Here is a 19,305-nt window from a genome sequence, read left to right as displayed (position 1 = left end):
CCTGGTCCGCTAATGATGTCTTCTTTCTACCGTACCCCCATCCCCTCTTCATGTTAACATTTCTTTCATTTAAAACAAAATAACCCCTCCGGGCTCCTCCTTGTGGTTGCTCCTGGTAGCTAACTGCTACTGTGCCGTCCATCTTCCCTTCTCAGCCTGCTGGAGGATTGGTCAGTGCTGCAGCTTCCCTCGGTTCCTTCTCTGTTGCCTCTGCTGCCTCTTTGAAGATCCAAGCGACACAACCGCTTAAATTCCCTTCAGCCTTGCACTCCTTTTCTGTCGTGCCGCTTCTCTTTGTAGCATTGGACGTTGTCAATTATTCTTCCCACTTGGAACTTGTGTGTCTCCCCTAACTTAAGCGTCCAGATTTTTCCCCCTAGTCCTGGAAAACTCCCTGCTAGATTCCTCTGATGTTCTCTTTCCCGGCCAACCTTACACGTGTTGTGTGTGTAGTGCTTGTCTTCAGAACAGCTGTACGTACTGAACACAGTATGGTGTGAGGTGCCTTCCGTGGGTCCTCTGGCCATCCTATTAAGTCTGAAGAGGCTGATGATTGGAGAACAGGAACAGTTTGCCTGAGATCTCACTCGATATGTGGTGGGGGAAGGGTTTAATACATGTGCATAGTCTGAATCCAGAACTCACTCAGCCTAAAACCATTTTGCCCTCACATCGTAGGCCCCTCACCATTGACACTTCATGTACAGGGCTTCAGAAGCCACAGAGCCTGTCTCATCCCATCCATGGGTGGCTCTGTCTATATTTATCGGAAATTCAGTGTATACAGAAATGGCTTAATCGTGTCTCCTAGCTTGCTTCTTTCCAATGCCTCTCCCCCGTGCTGTTATTTCCCATTTTAGAGAATGGCACTTGATTTCTTGGGAGTCATCCTTTTCTTTAACTTTCCACATCTAATTGGTTTACCAAGCTGTATTAAATTTACCCCAAATCTGCTCCTTTCAGTTCAGGTTAATATAGTGGCTAATGGCATTGATTTTGGAGTCAGATAGATTTGAATCTAAATCCAAGCATTTCCCCTTACTGGCATTTGAAATTGACAGGTTGGGCTGTGCTGTGTAAAACAAATACCTGCGTTTGATGAGCCTTCATTTGCTCATCTGTAATTGTGAGGGCTGTTGCACAGTTGAATTGGGATAATTTAACCATGCTTAGCTTACTTAGTACTGGGCCTTTAGCTCTTAAGAGCATTTCCCACCAGCATTCCTTATGTGTGCCTCGCGCCTTCTGTTTCGGCCTGCCCTACTGAGACAGCCCTTATCTAATTCCCTTCTTCTTTCTCCTTCCTTTCCAAACGTTTGGCTCCCTCAGCAAGTTTCACATTTCCTTTTATTGTAAGAGATTGTGAAAAGTATAGAGGAACAGGCGTGTAGAGTAAGACATTTAGGAAGGTCTGCAAGGGTCCCTGTCTTCTGCTGAAGTGAACCTGGACCCTTTTTGTGTTCAGCTGTTCATAAGCTGTCTGAACTCTGCCCTTTTGAAAATTTTTTAATAAAGTAATTTGTGTGTATGCATGTTTTGCCTTCATGTATGTCTGTGCACCACATACATGCAGTGCCCTCAGAGGCCAGAAGAAGGCATCAGATCCTCCAGAACTGGAGTTGCACACAGTTTTGAGTCACCCTGTGGGTGCTGGGAACTGAGCCTCTGTCCTCTGGAAAAGCAGCCAGTGCTTTTAAACGCTGAGCCATCTCTCCCTGCTTTGAGATCTTACAGAAATTTCATTACATAGGCAAGATTGGTTACATCGGTGGCTTGGTGAGCAGCTTAACCTTTGGTCCCACCCCTCCTCAGACTGGGTGGATAGAAACTCTCACTTTCTATGCCTGCCTTAGTCTTTTTAGTGCTCTCTCCTGGGTCCTTTTTCCTGAGCTACGCAGGGGCTGCCAGCCAATTATAGTGAGTTTTAAAACATCTTATTACAGTCTTTTTATTTATTTGGGAGTGTGTGTGGGGGGGTATGCCTGCACTGTGGCACATATGTGGGGGTCCAAGGGCAACCTGAGGGAGCTGATTCTCTTCTTCTACCATGTGGGTCCTGGAGATTGAGCTCAGGATGTCAGGCTTGGTGGTAGGTGCCTTTGTCCCCTGAGCCATCTCCCTAGCCTGAATGATTTTTTAAAATGTATTTTAAAAGAGAGTAGGACCATATCACTGCTACTTAAAGTTCTTCAATACCATGATTTGTAATCCTCCCTCCCTCTCTTCTCTGTGACGGACTCATTCAGTATAAAACTCATTCTTCTCTCCGGAAGAGTTCCCTGGCAGCCCACGTTTTGAACGCGGTTTCAGCACTTCTGCTTCCTCAGGCTGCAGATTTGTCTTGCTCTCAGTGGCCTCCTCTACTTGCCACCCTACATGATTGGACCATTACACAAACAAGAAAGCCAGCGATCAGACAGCAGTCTCGACACACTCCAGCTACCTTGAAAATAGCATTTGCTTCCCTCACCCCTAGCCCCGTCGACTGGGGATTGCCCCGGGGCCTCACACATGAGCTCTAGCAGTGAGTTACACCCCCAGGCCTCCTTATGGTTAGATTCTCTAGCCCCATCGCTTACTGTTTCCAGGGGCGCCCTGTGCTCCAGCTAGTACAGCCACTCGCTAGTTGTGGCATGCTGCCTAGCTTAGTATTTTGTCTGTTCACATATTTGCCTTCCTTAAATTTGCCTGAATGTGTTGGAAGTATTGGTTGCCTATTAGTGTTTGCAAGTTTAAGGTTTAGAGTCTACCTTAGTAGCTGCCACATCAGTGCTCCTTGCACATTTTGCTAAGTTAATTACCAGATGCATACATACTTCTGAAAGTAAATGAAAAAGAGAGAAATGTAGGTGCTGCTTTTATACCGTACTTTATTTGGGTTCCTTAAGCCAATCCCCCAACCCTAGGTAGGAAAGAAAGAAGGTTGGAAGGGAAAGGGGCCGCATCCAGCTAGTTAGGGTCATGGGGCTCTTTGGGGAAATACCAGTCTCAGTCGTCAGGGTATCCAGCAGTCCAGCAATGGCAAATGGCAAATGCAGAAACAGGGAGAGCCAGCAGCCTGCTTTCTCCTCTATCTCCTCTCTGAGTCCTTAGAATTAAACTTTCTCCAGCTGGCCCTCCACACGGGGCAGTTATCAGCTGTGGGTAAACTAAGGCAGCCCCATATCCCACACTTGGGCTTAAAGCAACGCATATTTACATAACATAACTGAGTTGTTAAAGAAACCAAACCTTCCACTACAGAGAAATAAATCACTCACGGTCCATCATCCTGATGCAGCTCCAGTAAGGGCCGTGTGTCTCTGTGGCTGCATGGACATTGTCTGCTTTCTAGGGTCTAGAGTCCTATAGATAGCCTGGAGACGATGTCATCGTCCTTTTCCACGTCACATAGATGTCCTGAGTACTATATGCAGAATTTCCAGCACTACTATTAATTGTTTGACCTTGAAACTATTAACCATATTAAAATGTTACTATGTACTTATTTCTGGGACTGTTTTTACCTGCTGGGTTCTAAGGAATGTGGTACACACACTTTTATCCTTCCTTTCCTCAAATCTTATATTAGAGGATTTAAGAAAGTCTTCACGTGGTTTAACTTGTAGCTCCACAAGACTCAGTGGCACATTTTTTTTTTTTTCATGAGACAAGATTTCTCACTGGCCTGGAACTCATCAAGTAGCCTAGGCTGGCTCTAGCCAGCTCCAAGGATCCACTCGTCTCTGCTTCCCAAACACTAGCACTATAGCACACCACCATTACACATGCAGGCACACATCCTGCCATGGGTGCTGGGAATTGAACTCGGCTCTTTCTGCTTGGAAGGCAAGCACTTTACTGACTGAGATCTCCCCAGCCCTAACTAGACCATAGGTAGAAATGTCTTAGTTACTAATCTCAGTTTTTTCTTGATGACTGCCCTTGGCCTACACTTACTATTTCTCTAAGAAAAAATTCTTTGTATCTTTTTGTTTCCCTGTGTGAGGGAGATGGTGAGCAGCATCTTCGAGTTGGATTTCCTGTTCTCTTTTAACTACCTCAGCATCCCCATGACTTGGAAGCCAACATGCTAAAAGAGTTAGCATGTTACTTGAGGCAAGATGCTTGATGGCCTCTCTTGGAGCCGTTTTTTCCTTGGCACCCAGATGCTGTCAGGCTTTGTTAGTGCCGTGCCCGATGTGTCAGGGCTGTGAGAAAGCAGAGTAGAATGTGTTCTTAAAAAAAAAATTACACTTACAACAGTTTTTGCATGTTTAATTTGTGATTGTGTAGTAAGTTTTGACATTTCATAGCTTATATATATCAGTACAATGAAAAAGGTGGGGTTTCAGACACAAAGTTCTCCTGTGTACACGAAAAGCTATGGCTCTGCGTTCTGAGATAGGGACCAGGAGGGTAGCTGAGGACAGATGGATTTCTTAGTTAATGTTAAGCTACCATTACCTATGCTTGCCATTTCGTCTTTTGCATGTACCCCATCATGCAGCAGCTGCTGACTTTTGTACTGCATGAAACAAATTCCGTGTTACTCCAAGGCCTCCTGCCAGGCCCCCAAGGCTGCGAGAAGACACCTACTGTTTGGATAGAATGCCTAAACATTTTGCATGCTTGTTCTTGATGCTTGGAGTATAACTCTATACTTTTCACCTGCAGTATCTTAGGTATTGTATTTGTTTCATTTCATTTTGTTTCTTTCTAGTCAGGAAGAGGGGCCTGCTGCTAAAAAGTGCAAGACTGAGAAAGAAGAAGGTCACATGAGTGTGTCCAGCCTGGCTGAAGGGAATGTCACCAAGGTAAATTGAGCTTTTCCAGTGTCCCTCTCTCCCACCACAGGAAGGCTGAGGCGTGGGCTCGATGGGTTTGCTGACTTACCACTTTCTCTAGTCCTTTCTGTATGTGAGCCATATAGGCCCACCCCAAGTTCTTCCTTTCTATCTGGAAGTAATTAACAATAGTGAATGACATAGAATTGTGTCTGTGATTATGGTAAACAGAGCTCTGTAGAACAGGGTGCCTCCGTGGTAGCACTCTTACAGATCTTCTTACCAGCTTCATTGTGCTGTTTTCCTGTTAGTCAAGATGAGGGGATTAGTGGGGGAAGGTTAATGATATAGGTCTTATTCCCCAAATACATAAAATTGAAGTAGGTGTCCCTTTCTTATCCTCTTCCTAATGGAAAGCTTCAGAGGATGGAGAGATGGTTCTGATGGCTGAGAGCAGCCAAGTTCAGTCTTCAGGACCCACACGGGTAGCTCACAGTGCCCTGAATCCCACACCCTGGCCTTCTCTAGCACCTGCACTCATGTGCACGTGCCCACACACAAATGCTCACATGTAATTTAAAAAGAATGAAGTAAATCTAAAGAAATCCACAGAAACCAGAACTTGCAAGGTTAGGACTATTGCAATAAAATTCCCTTTGAAGCCAAGAGCTTCGCTTGATGAGAAGGTTTCCGGAAGTTGAGTGTATGCGTTCTTATTCACAGCCTTGTTTTGAATCAACAGATCTTAGCATTTCCCTGTTAGCAAAGGCAGGCAGAAATGTCTCAGAAGGGTCAAACGTCTGCACAGTGGTTTGGACTTGGTGAGAATCTTTTGTAGTACTGAGAAGTCTTGATCTCACACTCTGAGCACTTTCTTTCTGTGCAGGAGTCTCAGCAAAGTGGAAATGGTACACTTTTTTAAAGTTTACCAATGCTCACAGCAACTCCTTTTTCTTTTTCTCTTGGAACTGAGTGCTGCAGAAGCCTTCTTACGATTATTTTGGATTAAAGACAGGTGTGATCAAAAAGTGTCATACAGTGTGATGGGGAGTTGCATTGCAATAAATCTATATATATGATCTACTTTCTTAAAAGAATATATTTAATATGGACATATTTATGTATTCTACCAAATCTTCAATGCCAAAGGACCCCAAAACAAAACAAACAAAAAACCAAAAAGAGGTGGGAAGATCTGCTCACTGTAGGTAGCACCACAGGAAGGGGGCTCTCAGTCTCTAAGGTTGGACACTGCCATGCATGCGATTCATTCTTTTCTCTCTCTTATGCTATGGCCAAACTCCCTCAAGCTTTTCTACTGTGATTTTCTTGCTATGTTGGATATAATCTGGAAGTATTAGTAAAATAAACCCTTTCTCCTGGAAGTTGTTTCTGTCAGGGTGTTCTATCACAGTACCTGGAATGGAGCTAAGGTGTGGGATATTGCCAAAATGAGAAGTGACCCACAGGTGTGTCATCTATGGGACTGTTCTAGGTTGGAAGTGTGAATCCTGTTGAAAACTTCCGTACCATAGTGAGACAGAAGATTGCCAGCTTTGAGGAAGGTAAGTGCCATGCCACTCACATGGCATTCACAAGAAGGTAACTAGTCCAACTGATTTCGGGTCTGGGTTGGGGCTGTGGTGTTCTGAGGCAGTGCTTTCACGGCATTGGTCTAAACAGGCAGATCTGTGCTGCTTGCCAGTGTGTTACTGCGTCATCATTATGACACAGCAGGGTTGGGGGATAGGCATGGGCAACACAGCACAGATCTGCCCAAACAGAGCTGAAGCAATGGTGCCGGCCTCCCTATTGCAGAAGCTCTGGATCAGAACTATGGAACTTTTATTTCCACCTCCTGTGACTGCAGTTGATCCCATCTTTCTGTCTTCTGAGTCACGATTCTTCCCCAGTTCCAAGAGTGTAGGCCTGTCTGTACAGTCTCAGAAGGATGCTGCTGTGCCTCTAGACTGGGGTCCTTCTTACGCGACCTTGTTCTCACCATCCTTTAGCATATAGTTCTTGTAATTCCGTTTAAGCTGTGGCTAATATCAAAACAGTTTACAGAGATGAATGGAGGGTGAGTGACCAGTGCTGTTCCCTTGATTTCATTACTCTAAATGTTCATTTCCTCGTGGAAAGGCAGCAGGTAGCAGTTGGTAAGCCTGTAGGGGTTTTGTTTTTGTTTTTTTGTATTGGTTTGTTTTAATTTATTTATTTTATGTATATGAGTATACTGTCTTCATACACACCAGAAGAGGGCGTCAGATAGTTGTGAGCCACCATGTGGTTGCTGAGAACTGAACTCAGGACTTCTGGGAGAGCAGACAGTGCTCTTAACCACTGAGCCATCTCTCTAGCCCTGTTTTTTTTTTTTTTTTAAGACACAGTTTCTCTGTGTAGCCTGGTGCTGTCCTGGAACTCAGTCTAGACCAGGCTGGCCTCAAACTCACAGAGATCTGCCTGCCTCTGCCTCTGCCTCCGCCTCCCAGGTGCTGGGATTAAAGGTGTGTGCCCCCACCACCCAGCTGTTTTTATATTCATTCTGGACATTGCTTTTTGCTCCCAGAGTCAGGTTGTTTATGATTTGCCCTTTCTCTGTGTGTTTATTGGCATAGAAATTTCTCTATGAAGAAATTTGGCAGCTTTTTAGTGGAAAACTGACTCTTAAGTACCAGGGAGTACTACCCCTGAGCACAGGCATATAGTCGTGGGTCTGATAAGGTACCTGGACTTGATGTGCTATCACCCAGAGAAACTATGACGCATTAAGCCTTGGAGAGCACCAACAGTCACCAGGTCAGATCCCATTGGCAGGAACATTCAAGGCCAAGTTCATAATCATTTTCTGAGAAAGACCAGCTTTGTGGTCATAATGATCTGCAGACAGAAGGGGTCTGCCTATGTTTTGTGTGACTGTATCACCCATTGGTATTAACTGAGATGGAGGAAGAGACTTTTGTTCTGTTACGCATTAACTGTGTAGGAAAAGAGCCTTTGAGCTTTAAGACAAAAGAAAACTTATCTAAGCTGGGCCTGGTGGCGCACACCATAGAACTGAGCAGAGAGACAGCTTGTTAACTAGTGCTTTGAGGCTCGCACGTGGCTCTTCTTTTGTCCCTCCCGCTCTTGCTCCCACGTTAAGTTTTTTTTACTCATTTCTTGCTTTTATCCTGCTTGAGCATCTCTCTACCAAGGCATTTTGTGGTCCAAGACTTGCACTTGCTTGCTTACGGAAGTGCACACTATCCGCATTTTAAGTACTCTCCCAGGCAGTTGGCTTTATCCCTGCAAGGGACCTCAGCCTGGGGGAGGGAGAAGTCCTACCCATTTTTTGATTGGTTAGACAAAGTTTGACTAACAGTAGATCACTGAAAATATTACTTAGATAGAAGCGATTGTATCACCCATTGGTATTAATCAAAATGTGGAAGGGAGTACTTACTTTCTGTCCGCCTGCTTACAGCATAGGTCCACCAAGACCTCGGCAATACCATTTCCTGATATCAGCAGTCCACAGGAGACAGCTATACATTTCCTTGTCTTCTGGCTTTCAGGATGAAGGCTAGTGATTCTTGTTCTAATCACATTGGCAGATAGGAGATAGAACACACTTCCCCAGGCTGCTGGGCCTTCTGGGAGCTGCTACTGATGCTCTCTCAGGTGGCTTTCTGTTAAGTCCCTTCTTCACTGTTTGCCCTGCCATTCTGTCACCACAGTTTTACAGTGGAGAAGTTCTTGACCCTGACCACATGCATATTAGCATCCTTCAGTTGTGAAGGTCAGCTCATTTTCCTGTTCATTCATGCTGTTCGTAAGGGAAGTGTTACCACCTGTGCTTTACTTATTACCTCTGAGGCCCCCTCAAGTCAACCTTTCCCACTTGTTTGTTTGAATGTCTTCCTCTGGCCAGCCATTGAGGGCTGCTGAAGAACACCACAGATTTCTAACACCTCCCTACTTTACTTAAGAATGCTAACATGCTCTGAGGGTACACAGCGAGCTAGAGGACAAAGAACAGCCACGTGACCACACGACTTTAGTCATTTCCACAATCCCTGTGTGACAGAGATATGTCTGAATTGATAAATTCCACCTGAACACAGGACATTAGGTAAAAGAGCTAGGCTGTTCCTGTCAGAAAAGACGGACATATGGAGACAGCTAATAGGATGGAACGTAACTTATGTTATAATGAGATGACTCTCCCATTCATGGATCTTGTTTTTACCACTACGATTATAGGATCTGTTTTATATTAAGCTTCTGTGTAGTGATGGGGAGCTAGACTTCCAGTCCACCAAACTGAATTTTCATGAACATGACTGGCCTAAAAAAAAAAAAAAAAAAAAAAAAAAAAAGAAAGTGCCAGGGCATCCCAGGTAGAAATACCGCAGACCCCATCCTCCATTACTCGTTTGACACTGGCTTTATGTGTAAGGAGGAGGATGTGCCACGCCCCTGTGATAGAGGACCCTCAGTCTGTTCTGCAACCTCCAAAGCTTTACTCTCTCCTTTTCCTTTAGTTTATTTACATCAAATCTCATCCCCAAATCTTTGTGTCTCTCCCTTCCTCACTACCTTGTTTGTACATTTTCCTTCAGAAACATTCTTTTAATTTTAAAAGGTGTTTTCTAAAATTTGTTTTTCCAAGTTCTTTCAGCACTAGGCAAAATATGCTATAATTAAATGGTAATGAAATTATATTGTTTATCAAAGCCCAGTAGATGTATTTTTCCATTTTGTTTTTGTATGATATAGCTCTGTCCCATTTTTACAGAAACTTATTTATATAAATATGTGATTTTTCTTCCATAAGTCAGTTCTGTTTTATAGATCAGGCTGGCCTCAAACTCATAGAAATACACCTGCCTCTGCCTCCCTGAGTGCTGGGAGCCACCTTGACCACCTCATGAGTCAATTCTGAATTTTTGTGCCTTGTGCTCTAGAGTCATTCAGTCTCTGTCTGTCTGTCTCTCTCTCCCTCCATCCCTCCCCTTCTCTTCTTTTTGTAGTTTGCCCTGATGAATATAATTCTGAGTACGAATTAGGTAATCTGTCAAAGGCTTGTGCAGATAAAGATTATATTATCTTGTCAGCGTAAGAAAAAAGTTCTGCTAAACATCTTGAACAATTTAAAAGAAAGAGCTAAATACAGTGACTAACTTATAAACATCTTTAGATCCATAATTTATTTTTTAAAGTTTGACATATCTTCTTATTCCTTCCCCAGAATAGCACTGATGCATGTAGTCTTGATAGAGAGAGCACACAATTGTCAATTCTTAGGGTTTGGACTATAATTTATAATTTTTATTAAATAGTTTCACTTGCTTCTTTTTTGACTTGATTTAAATTGTTATGCCTCAGAACTTCAGTATCGGGCTTATTTTATGCATCATTTATCAGGACATGTCATCTTACTTGAACATAAAACACTATTTGGAATCCTGAAGGACCTGCAGAAGAGGTGTGTTACGATTTGACACGGTAATTACACATCAGTGGCCCTTGGAGTCATGTTCCACATGGGTAGATTGAGGTCCAGAACAATTAGGATGGCTGCAAATGTATAGAGGACACTGTATCCAGTTCCAGAGAGTCAGTTCGTGTACTCTGTAGCTTAAATTGGCACACAACACTATCCTGAAAGCATACATTGTAGTATAATAAAACTCATCAGCCAAATAATTAAAATGAAATGTGAAATAAAGATGAAAAGAGGAACTAGAAATGGCATTATATGGAGACTAAAGATCACCATGTACAAGTCACTATCAGAGTATTTTCAGGGGCTCAAACAGCAGCTTATTTGCTGTGCCATGCAAGTATTATGACCAGAGTTCAGATTCCCAGCACTCACATAAAACAGGCCGGGTGTGGTGGAGTATGCCTGTAACCCTTGGGAAGGAGAGACAGTGATGCTTGGAGTTCATCCGCTGGCTAGCCTAGCCAAATTGGCGAGCTCCCAAGTTCTGAGAGAGGAGGGCTGGCAAGATGGTTCAATGGTAAACCATTGTATTTTCTGTGCAAATATGATGGCCTGAGTTTGATCTCTGGAACCCATTTAAAGGTAGGAGAGTACTCCACAAAGTTGTCATCTGACCTCTGCATGTATGTTGTGACATGTGACAACCCACACACCTCTCTCTCTCTCTCTCTCATAATACTAATTAAACAAAAATAAGGTAAAGAATGAATGAAGACACTTTAACCCACCCACAAAAACTTCAACCCAAAATTCACCCAGCCTACAACATGTGCAGGGATAAAGATAGAGCAGCGATTGAGGGAATGTCCAACTAATGCCTGGCCCACCCCGAGACCCACCCCAGGGGAGAAATCCAACCCCTGATACTATTAATGATACTCGGCTATGCTTGAAGACAGGAGGCAGAGGTGTCATCTGAGAGGCTCCTTGCAGTAGCACCTGAGACTCACAGCCAACATTGGGCCCTACAGAGGGAGTCTTGTGGAAAAGTGGGTTGGGCGGGAGGAGAAAAGGACCTGGAGGTGGCAGGAGCTTCACAAGAAGCTCAACAGAGCCAGCTAACTAGGGTCCAGAGGCGCCTGCTGAGATGGAAGCACCAACCAAGGATCTGACGTGGACTGGACGTAGGCCCTCTACACAGATGTAGCTGATGGGCAGCTCAGGCTTCACATGGACCCCTAGTAAGGAGAGCAGGGGCTGTCTCTGATGTGGACTCTATTACCAGTTTTTCCATCACTTACCCCGGCAGGATTGCCTTACCAGGCCACAGGGGAAGAGGACAAGCTCAGCCCTGATACAACTTGATGAGCTGGGGTGGCTGGGAAGGGGGGGGCTCCCCTTTCCTGAGGAATGGGGGCGGGGGATGAGGGAGCGAGAAGGAGGGTGGGACTGGGAGGCAAGGAGGGATGAGGCTACAACCAGGATGTAAAGTGAATACATAAATTAATTTTTTAAAAAAGGAGACACTTTAATATTGACCTCTGGTCTTTGCATGTTAGTGCACACTGTGCACACACATATGTATGTGTACCCACACTTCCACCCATGAACATGTATGCACACTTCTTATATGCATGTGTGTGTGTACACACATTGTGTGTGTGTACACACATTGTGTGTATCTGAATGCATTTTCATATTTCAGCAACTCTTAAAAGGCTTTCACGCATTCTTTCTCTGTGTCTAAAAATCTTAGATTAGTTCCTGTTATTCAGTGGAAGAGAGATTTTCTAAATATAGTGTATGGCCCTTGGAAAATATGGCCTGGCTGTCCTTTAAGAAAGAGAGATTCCCGTAGCCTAAAAATGAACATGCACATGCAATGCCTATATTCAAAGTGAGCGTTTAGCTCTCTATTCAGACTGTCATAGGAAGTTTGTATGTAACATACCACAGCAACCCTGTGCTTGGTGTTTTTGTTTCCATATGCAATGCGGTAAACTGGTTTGCCTGAAACTTGCTGAATGGGTGTCGTCCCCCGCCCCCCTCCTGCCATTTCATGTTAAAAAATGGAAAAGACACCTTTTCCTTTGGCTGAAAATGTAAATTTTTTTTTGAGATTTGTTTTTTGCGTATGTGCATATTTTGCTTGCATGTGTTCCTGTGCTTCATGGGTGTACCGTGCCTATAAGGTCAGAGAAGGCATCAGATGTCCTGGAACTGGAGGTCCAGGCAGAAGTGAGCTGCCACATGGGGACTGGGAATCGAATGGAGATCCACTAGGAGAGCAATCAGTGCTTTTAACGCTGAGCTCTCTCTCCAGTTCCCGCTGTGTAGATCTTACTCTTGCCTTCCCTGCATCAGATAACTAGAAGAGGCCAGAACCCATTCGGACATTCCTTTCACATACTGAACCACCAGCTTGCACTGGTGCCTTCTGCCATCAACGAGACGGGGCACATTGCTCACAGGTGGCGGAAATGCAGAATTTGTCGGTTCTGGGAGGAAAGGGCGTCTCATTCCGCTTGCTGCCATTGTTCACACTTGCAGTAAATGCACATGACACAGTTTATAAGACGGAAAGCAGTGAAGCACTTCCTCATGGCAGTTTGGTTTCCCCTCTCCACTGTCTGTGGATTCCGATTCTTCCTTGCGTGGTAGATCGTTGTCATGCAGAGCACTGGGTTTGGTGCTTGCATTGGGCCGTCTTAAAGATTGCTTCTCAGGCCCAGCTGGCTGAAAAAGGAAACTGATTTCAGATTGTGCTGATGTGCAAACTGCTTTAATCAATGACTTAAAGTGACTGCTAGTGGCAAACAACAGAAGCTCTTAACCAATTATGACATTTAGGCAAGGATGTTAGACTTTTGTTAAAATAGGCACTAATCAGCTGAAATGTGTTGAGAGGAGCCGAGAAACAGCTTGGAGTCTCACTTAACTGTAATAATAGTGTTTGGTCCTCTTCTTTTAGATTGCAAGCCCAAGGCCAAAAATACGCTGACACAGGAAGAAATGGCAACTGTGATCGGTACAGTTAGTCCCTCTTAGGTCTGTGAGTAGCTACACAGGAGTGAAAGCTAAAACTGGCCCGTTCTTACTGGGAAGGGTGTTTGATTCACACACAGAAGAGTTTCAGCAGGGACTAATGATGGTGTCAGCAGAGATGGCGGCAGTCACAGCAGAAGATGAGCCCTTATTGAGCAAGAGCCATTCTTCCCGCAGAACTATGTTCTGCCATCTCCTGAAGTGTTTTGTGGGCATCAGGGCTGATTTTCCAGTGAGCTTCAGTGGCTGTTCCATAGTAGAAATGTGTAGCATTTCCCCACTGAGGTAGATCTCCAGAAGTCTCCTACGTGAGTTGTACTTCGTGTTGGTGGCGGCTGTCTATGGCTTTATTGAAGTATTGTTTCTGCTGTGACGTTCCCTTGTAAGTGTGTTTGGGAAGCCTTTCCAATGTCATAGAGCTTTACTGTCACTCTGCGATCCAGTGGGAAAGTATTTCTTTCCCCCAGAAGGTCCTCTTGCTGCCTGTAGTTGATTCCTCTCACCCCACTGTGAGCAAATACTTTCTGTCACTGAAGATTTGCTCTTTCTAGAAAAAATCTAAGTGGATTCGTTCAGTGCAGCCTTTGCATCCAGCTTTTGGCTGAGCATGTGTTTTGAGGTTCTCCTTATTCGTGCATTTCAGCAGGCTGCTTATTCCTGGGTAAAACAGTGACTCCAGAACCTTCCCCTTCACCTGCCTACCTGTTCAGTAATGCCACGTTGTATTTATCCATTCTCCAGACGGACTCCTGGGTCATTTCCCACTGGAGCTGTGTCAGCTAGTGCTGCTCTGACATTTGTAAGCCAGCGTGCTTTGCGTGTACTTTCTGAAAAAAAATTTTTTTTAAGTTTTTTTTTTAGCTGTGTGGTGGTGCTAACCTTTAATCCCAGCACTTGGGAAGTGGATCTCAGATGTTGATGCCAGCCTAGTCTACAGAGCAAATTCCAGGACAGCCAGGGATACACAGGAAAACCCTGTCTCAGGAAAAAAAAGTTTTTAATTGTGTAAGAGTGTGTGTGTGTGTGTGTGTGTGTGTGTGTGTGTGTGTGTGTGTGTGTGTGTGTATGCCCATAGAGGCCAGAAGATGGCTTTGGATCCCTGGAGCAGGAGTTACAGGAAGATATGAGCCACCGGAGGAGACTGACCTCAGGTCCTCTGGCAGAGCAGTGTGCTCAGGGAGGGGACTCTCAGGTCAGATCCACCTCAGTTTCCACAGGTCCTGTGTCCTGAGTGGATGGTGCTCTTCCTTCAGCAATAGGGACTGATTTCAAAGTCTGGGAGGCAGCCAAGGCCGTGGCAGTATCCATCTTGGCTTTGATGACTTGGCTCTCACTGGTTTGGAGCTCACTAAGAAACCTGGGCTGGCTGGTCAAGCAAGCCCCAGAGACCCACCAGTCTCCGCTCCCCCAGCTGCGGCGACATGACACCCGTCCTGGCCTTTTCACGTGGCCTTTTCACATGACCTTTTCACGTGGTTCTGGGAATCACACTCATGCTTGTGTAGCGAGCACGTCATCAACTTTTACGCAGTTACTTGCTCAGCCCCTAAACTCTCTTTTCTTAAACAGGCATTTATAGCTGTACACTCATCCTAAGCAGTTCTTCAGCTGCACAGCCTGAAGTTTCATGTGTACTGTGTTTATTTTATTCAGTTCAGACATTTTCCAGTATCTTTCATGATTTTTTTTTTCTTTTGACCCTTGGGTTATTCAAAGCTGTATGTTTTACTTGTTTAGTTTTGCTTTTTGAACCAGGGTCTTACTGTGTAGTTCAGGCTGGCCTCTTACCACATCCTGTACAGTAGTCTGTATTTGAACTCTCTTTCCCTCAGCCTCCCAAGTTCTGGGACTGCAGACACATGCCAGTAGGCCAAGCAAATACATACACTTTAAACTAGTGAGAGCTTTACAACTTGCTGCTGATCTTGAACTGAATTCTGTCATGATTAAAAAGCATTTGGAATGGTGCTAGGCCTTTTCCTGAGATGCCTTATGGCTTACCTTATAGTCTGCTCAGACGCCTTCCCTGTGGCCTGACAAGGAGTGTGCATTCGGCCGCTGTTAGCGGAAGGGTTCCAGGAGTGTCATCTTGACTGATCATTTGTTTAGATGCATGTCTTTGTTGATTTTTCTCTCTGGTGCCTTTCTGTGATGTGCTGGGTATTGAAAGTTCTTCACCTCCAGGGCCTCAGAGCTGGCGAGTCCTGTGTAATCTTTGTCTCACCTCATTTACCAAGAGACTAAGTGAATTTCTGCATGGCACTAAACCAAAAACATGGTCAGCTCAGGTAACACAGGGTATTGGGGCTTTAGAAAAATGAACCTAGATACACACGTTGGAAGATTATACTTGTTTTTAGAACCCTATGTTTCTCAGGAAGAATTCATTCATATTGTTAAAAGATAAGGTTACTCAGGGTAGGAAATATTACATAGATTTCAGAATTTATTAGAGTATAAAGAAATGAACAGAATTTTTTTGTGATGATAGATATTTTAGTGTGTCAGACCGTAAATCAGTGTTTATAGATTGGCAAAGTGGCTTAGATTGGTTTGTATTTCTTTCATTTGTTTTTTCTTCTATGCCATTTTTTATTTTGGTCATATTTATTTTGGTCAATTACCTCTCTTATGCACTGAAAAAATACAGATAGAATAATCTAGGATGTATTATTTCTTAATTTATTCCATTTCTCTTCCTTTCAATATATTTTTTTAAAAATATTAAAACACACACACATATATTTACTTGTAGGTATATATGTCTCTGTATGAATGCTATGTGTGTAAAGTAGGTACCTACAGAGATCAGAGAAGTGTGTCAGATGCCCTAGAGCTGGGGTTATAGACAAAGTGAGCTGCCATATGGATGTTGGAAGTTGAACCTGAGTCATCTGGAAGAGTAGCCTGCAGCCCATGTTTGCTACTTTGTGGGTTCTTCTTTCGCTCTGGCACCCTTCCCAATGCGTATTAACCCCATAACACTAGATAGGAGAAAAAGAAAGTATAGAGAGGAAAGGTGGTGACTTCATTGTTAGACTATTTCCTGTTGATTGGGGCACTGTCAAGATATGTAATTTCTTCTTCTCATTTCTTTGCACACAAGTATTTGACAAGCCGCAGCCAACAGTGTCTAGCTACCAACAGCAACAGCAGCACTGCCTCTCAGGACCCTAGCATTTCTATGTCCTCTGAGAGGTTCCCAGAATTCCAAATGTCATATGCTTGGCAGAAACTATCTGCATCTAGTGAAACCACACCCTTGCTGTAGCATAGGGCAAATCGTAGTTACCTGTTGTGAAGCAGCCTCGTATCCCCACACCTGGGATTAAAACCAAAACACAATCTCACACTACTTCTGTGTGTGTGTGTGTGTGTGTGTGTGTGTGTGTTTTAAAGAAACCAAAATTACAAAATTCTCACTATAGTAGTCAGTACTCTTAACCATTGAGCCCTCTTTCTAGCACCCTAAAAACACATTTTTGAGGCATTGGAGGTGGTTCAGAACCATCTGTAACTGTAGTTCCAGAGGCTTCTACACCCTCTTCTGACCTTCTTGCCATCAGGCAAGCACAAGGTGCACGTACACACATGGAAGCAAGAAACTTATACAAAAACAAAACAAAACAAAAAAAAGAAACAAAAATAAGCAAAATTATTTTTAAAATAATTTTAATTGACACATAAAGTAAAAATCGAACACATTGATTAGATAATATATATCTAAAATTTTTAAATAATTTAAAATTTTATTTGTGTATTTTGTCTGCATGTATGTAAGAAAATACATATGGAGTACTGTAGGCTGCATTACAACAAGTGTACCTGGTACCTGAGGAGGTCAGAAACAGGTGTTTCGAGTTATAGATAGTTGTGCGACAGTCCAGAGTTAGTTGTGAAAGGAATCTCAATGAGAGAGTGTCTATGAGTGATTTTCTTTACTATGTTAGCTAAGTGGGAAGGTTTGCCCCCTGTGAGTGACATCATTCCTACACTGTGAATTCTGGACTGTATGAGAGTGGAGAAAGCCAGCGGAAGACAAACATGCATTCATTAATTTATCACTCTCTGCTTCTGAGTGTGGATACAGCATGACTTACTGCTTCAAGTTCTTATAGTCCTCACTTCCACACCGAAGAATTGTGGCCTTCATTGTAAGCAAAACAATCTCTTCCCCCCCGCCCAAGTTGCTTTTGCCAAGGTAATTTATCACAGCAGCAGAAAAACAACAACAACAACAAAAACAAAAACAAAGACAGTGTATGTACATATAATTACAATTACAATTATACCAAACATGTCTCCACATCCTCTATTTCCAGATAGCCTTCTAGGTAGCTTATTCTTTGCAGGTTTTATTACTCCATAGAACTTCATCGAAACTGTTTCCATTTCTGTAAAAATTAAAGGGAGTTCTGGACTGTCCACTTTCTTAAGTGAATAGCAGGCACCAAATATACAGTGTGTTATTGTAAATGAAAGAAACTCCAAGGAAACATCTTCACTCCATGCAGTTTTAGAGGATCAATCCAGTGAGAGTTGGGGCATTTTGCTCATGGACTTAGCATGGCTTGTCGGATGTCTTCTAGGAGCCAGCTGTGACAGCAAGCCATAGATAGCAAACTGCTGGGCTTGCCCGGTAGTGCTGAGTATCTAGTAGTTTCCTAGGGCTACTGGAAACTACTCAGTAGAGCAAACTGAGTGGCTCAAAACAACAGAAGCTTGTTTCAAATCCATGGCCTCTTTTTCTTTGTCATTGTGCACTCATGGGCATACGTAACCACAGCCTGTTCAGTCTGTACTGTTGCTCATGGATATCTTTAGGGCTGATGACTGGTTGTGTGCTCTTCCCTAGGGATGACTGCTTTTTCTTTTTGTAGCTTCTCTGACATTTTTAGTAGACACAGTCTCACAGCAAACTTCCTGTTTCTCCGGCACTTGCAGTCTTTCTGGCCCTTCCTTAGGAATGATCCCTGAGCCTTAGGGACAGGAGTCGTATTGTAGATGTATTCTTGAATACTCAAGTGCTCTAAATAATGTACTGAAAAAAATTTTTTTTTTCTGAAGCAACAAAGATTGATCTCAACATTCTAGAGCCTGAAGTCAAGGTTTGGCAGGTTTGGTTTCTTTTGAGGGCTCGAGGGGCATGCGTTTAGTGGCTGTTGTGTAGCTTTTGGTGACACCTGGCAGTCCTTGGCGTTCTTGGCTATATGTTACTACAGTCTCTTCCTTCTAATATGGAGTTCTTCATATGTATTTGTGTCTAAATTTGCTCTTGCTTTAAAAGGAGGCCTGCCGTATTAGATTTGAGCCTACTCTAGTGACCTCATCTTAATTGTGTCTACATGTTTCTAAGTAAGGTCACATTGTGAGGGTCTAAGAAGGAGATGGATTTTGGGAGATGATTACAGTGCTGTAAAGGGAAATTGTACAGAATGATGGGACTGGGGGTTCCAGAGTAAGATACATTGCTCTGTTGTAAGGAGGATTGGAGGCCTCTCTGTTGTGGAAGGAAGGGCCCAGTGAGTCTGCAGGGTGAGTTTGCGGGCAGGAAGAACATGCTCCTCTGAAGCAGAATGCGCATGGCTCCCCTCAGGGAAACCAGGGGAGTTCCTGGAGGACAGAAGTAGGGGAGCTCAGAGCAGTGGGGGGACATGCATCACAGAGGTCTGGATCTTCAGATCCAGGAAACCACTGACAGGTGGTGAGTAGAAGGCGATGTGAGTGACTTGTGTCTTACAGTGAGAAAGGTAGGCCTGATGGAGGCAGCCGATGAGCAGGTTGCCGCGTTGAATCACCGTGGGAAAGGGAGTGAGGAGCAGTGAGAGGAGGTCAGCTCCTTGATCTGATTTGAAAGTACAGCACACAGTTCGGCGGATCAGGCCTGGGCGAAGGAAGCAGATCAAGAATGACTCCCAAGATGTTTGGTTTGAGCATCTAGAAGGAATTGCTGTCGGTGAGAAAGGAGCAACACATTAAGTCGGTTACCCAGATCTGGACTTAAATACTTCTGGAAGAAGTCACCACAGAAGTGATCTATAAAGGTCTGAGACTGGACGCAGT

At 43.9% G+C, this 19,305-nt stretch overlaps 1 protein-coding gene across 1 annotated transcript in view; it reads left to right on the top strand.

Moving 5' to 3' along the window:
* The window catches only part of Xrcc5 (X-ray repair cross complementing 5), an 87,026-nt gene that overhangs the window by 46,459 nt on the left and 21,262 nt on the right, over nt 1-19,305 (top strand). The window contains exons 15-16 of the mRNA XM_051154125.1: nt 4,703-4,796; nt 6,262-6,331. Coding sequence (XP_051010082.1) covers nt 4,703-4,796; nt 6,262-6,331 — 164 coding nt within the window. The remainder of the gene's footprint in view (nt 1-4,702; nt 4,797-6,261; nt 6,332-19,305) is intronic.

The sequence above is a fragment of the Acomys russatus genome, chromosome 12 (genome assembly GCF_903995435.1).
Source record: "Acomys russatus chromosome 12, mAcoRus1.1, whole genome shotgun sequence".
NCBI classification, from domain to species: domain Eukaryota; kingdom Metazoa; phylum Chordata; class Mammalia; order Rodentia; family Muridae; genus Acomys; species Acomys russatus.
The sequence above is the reverse complement of the archived record's forward strand: the minus strand, read 5'-3'. Positions and strand labels throughout refer to the sequence as shown.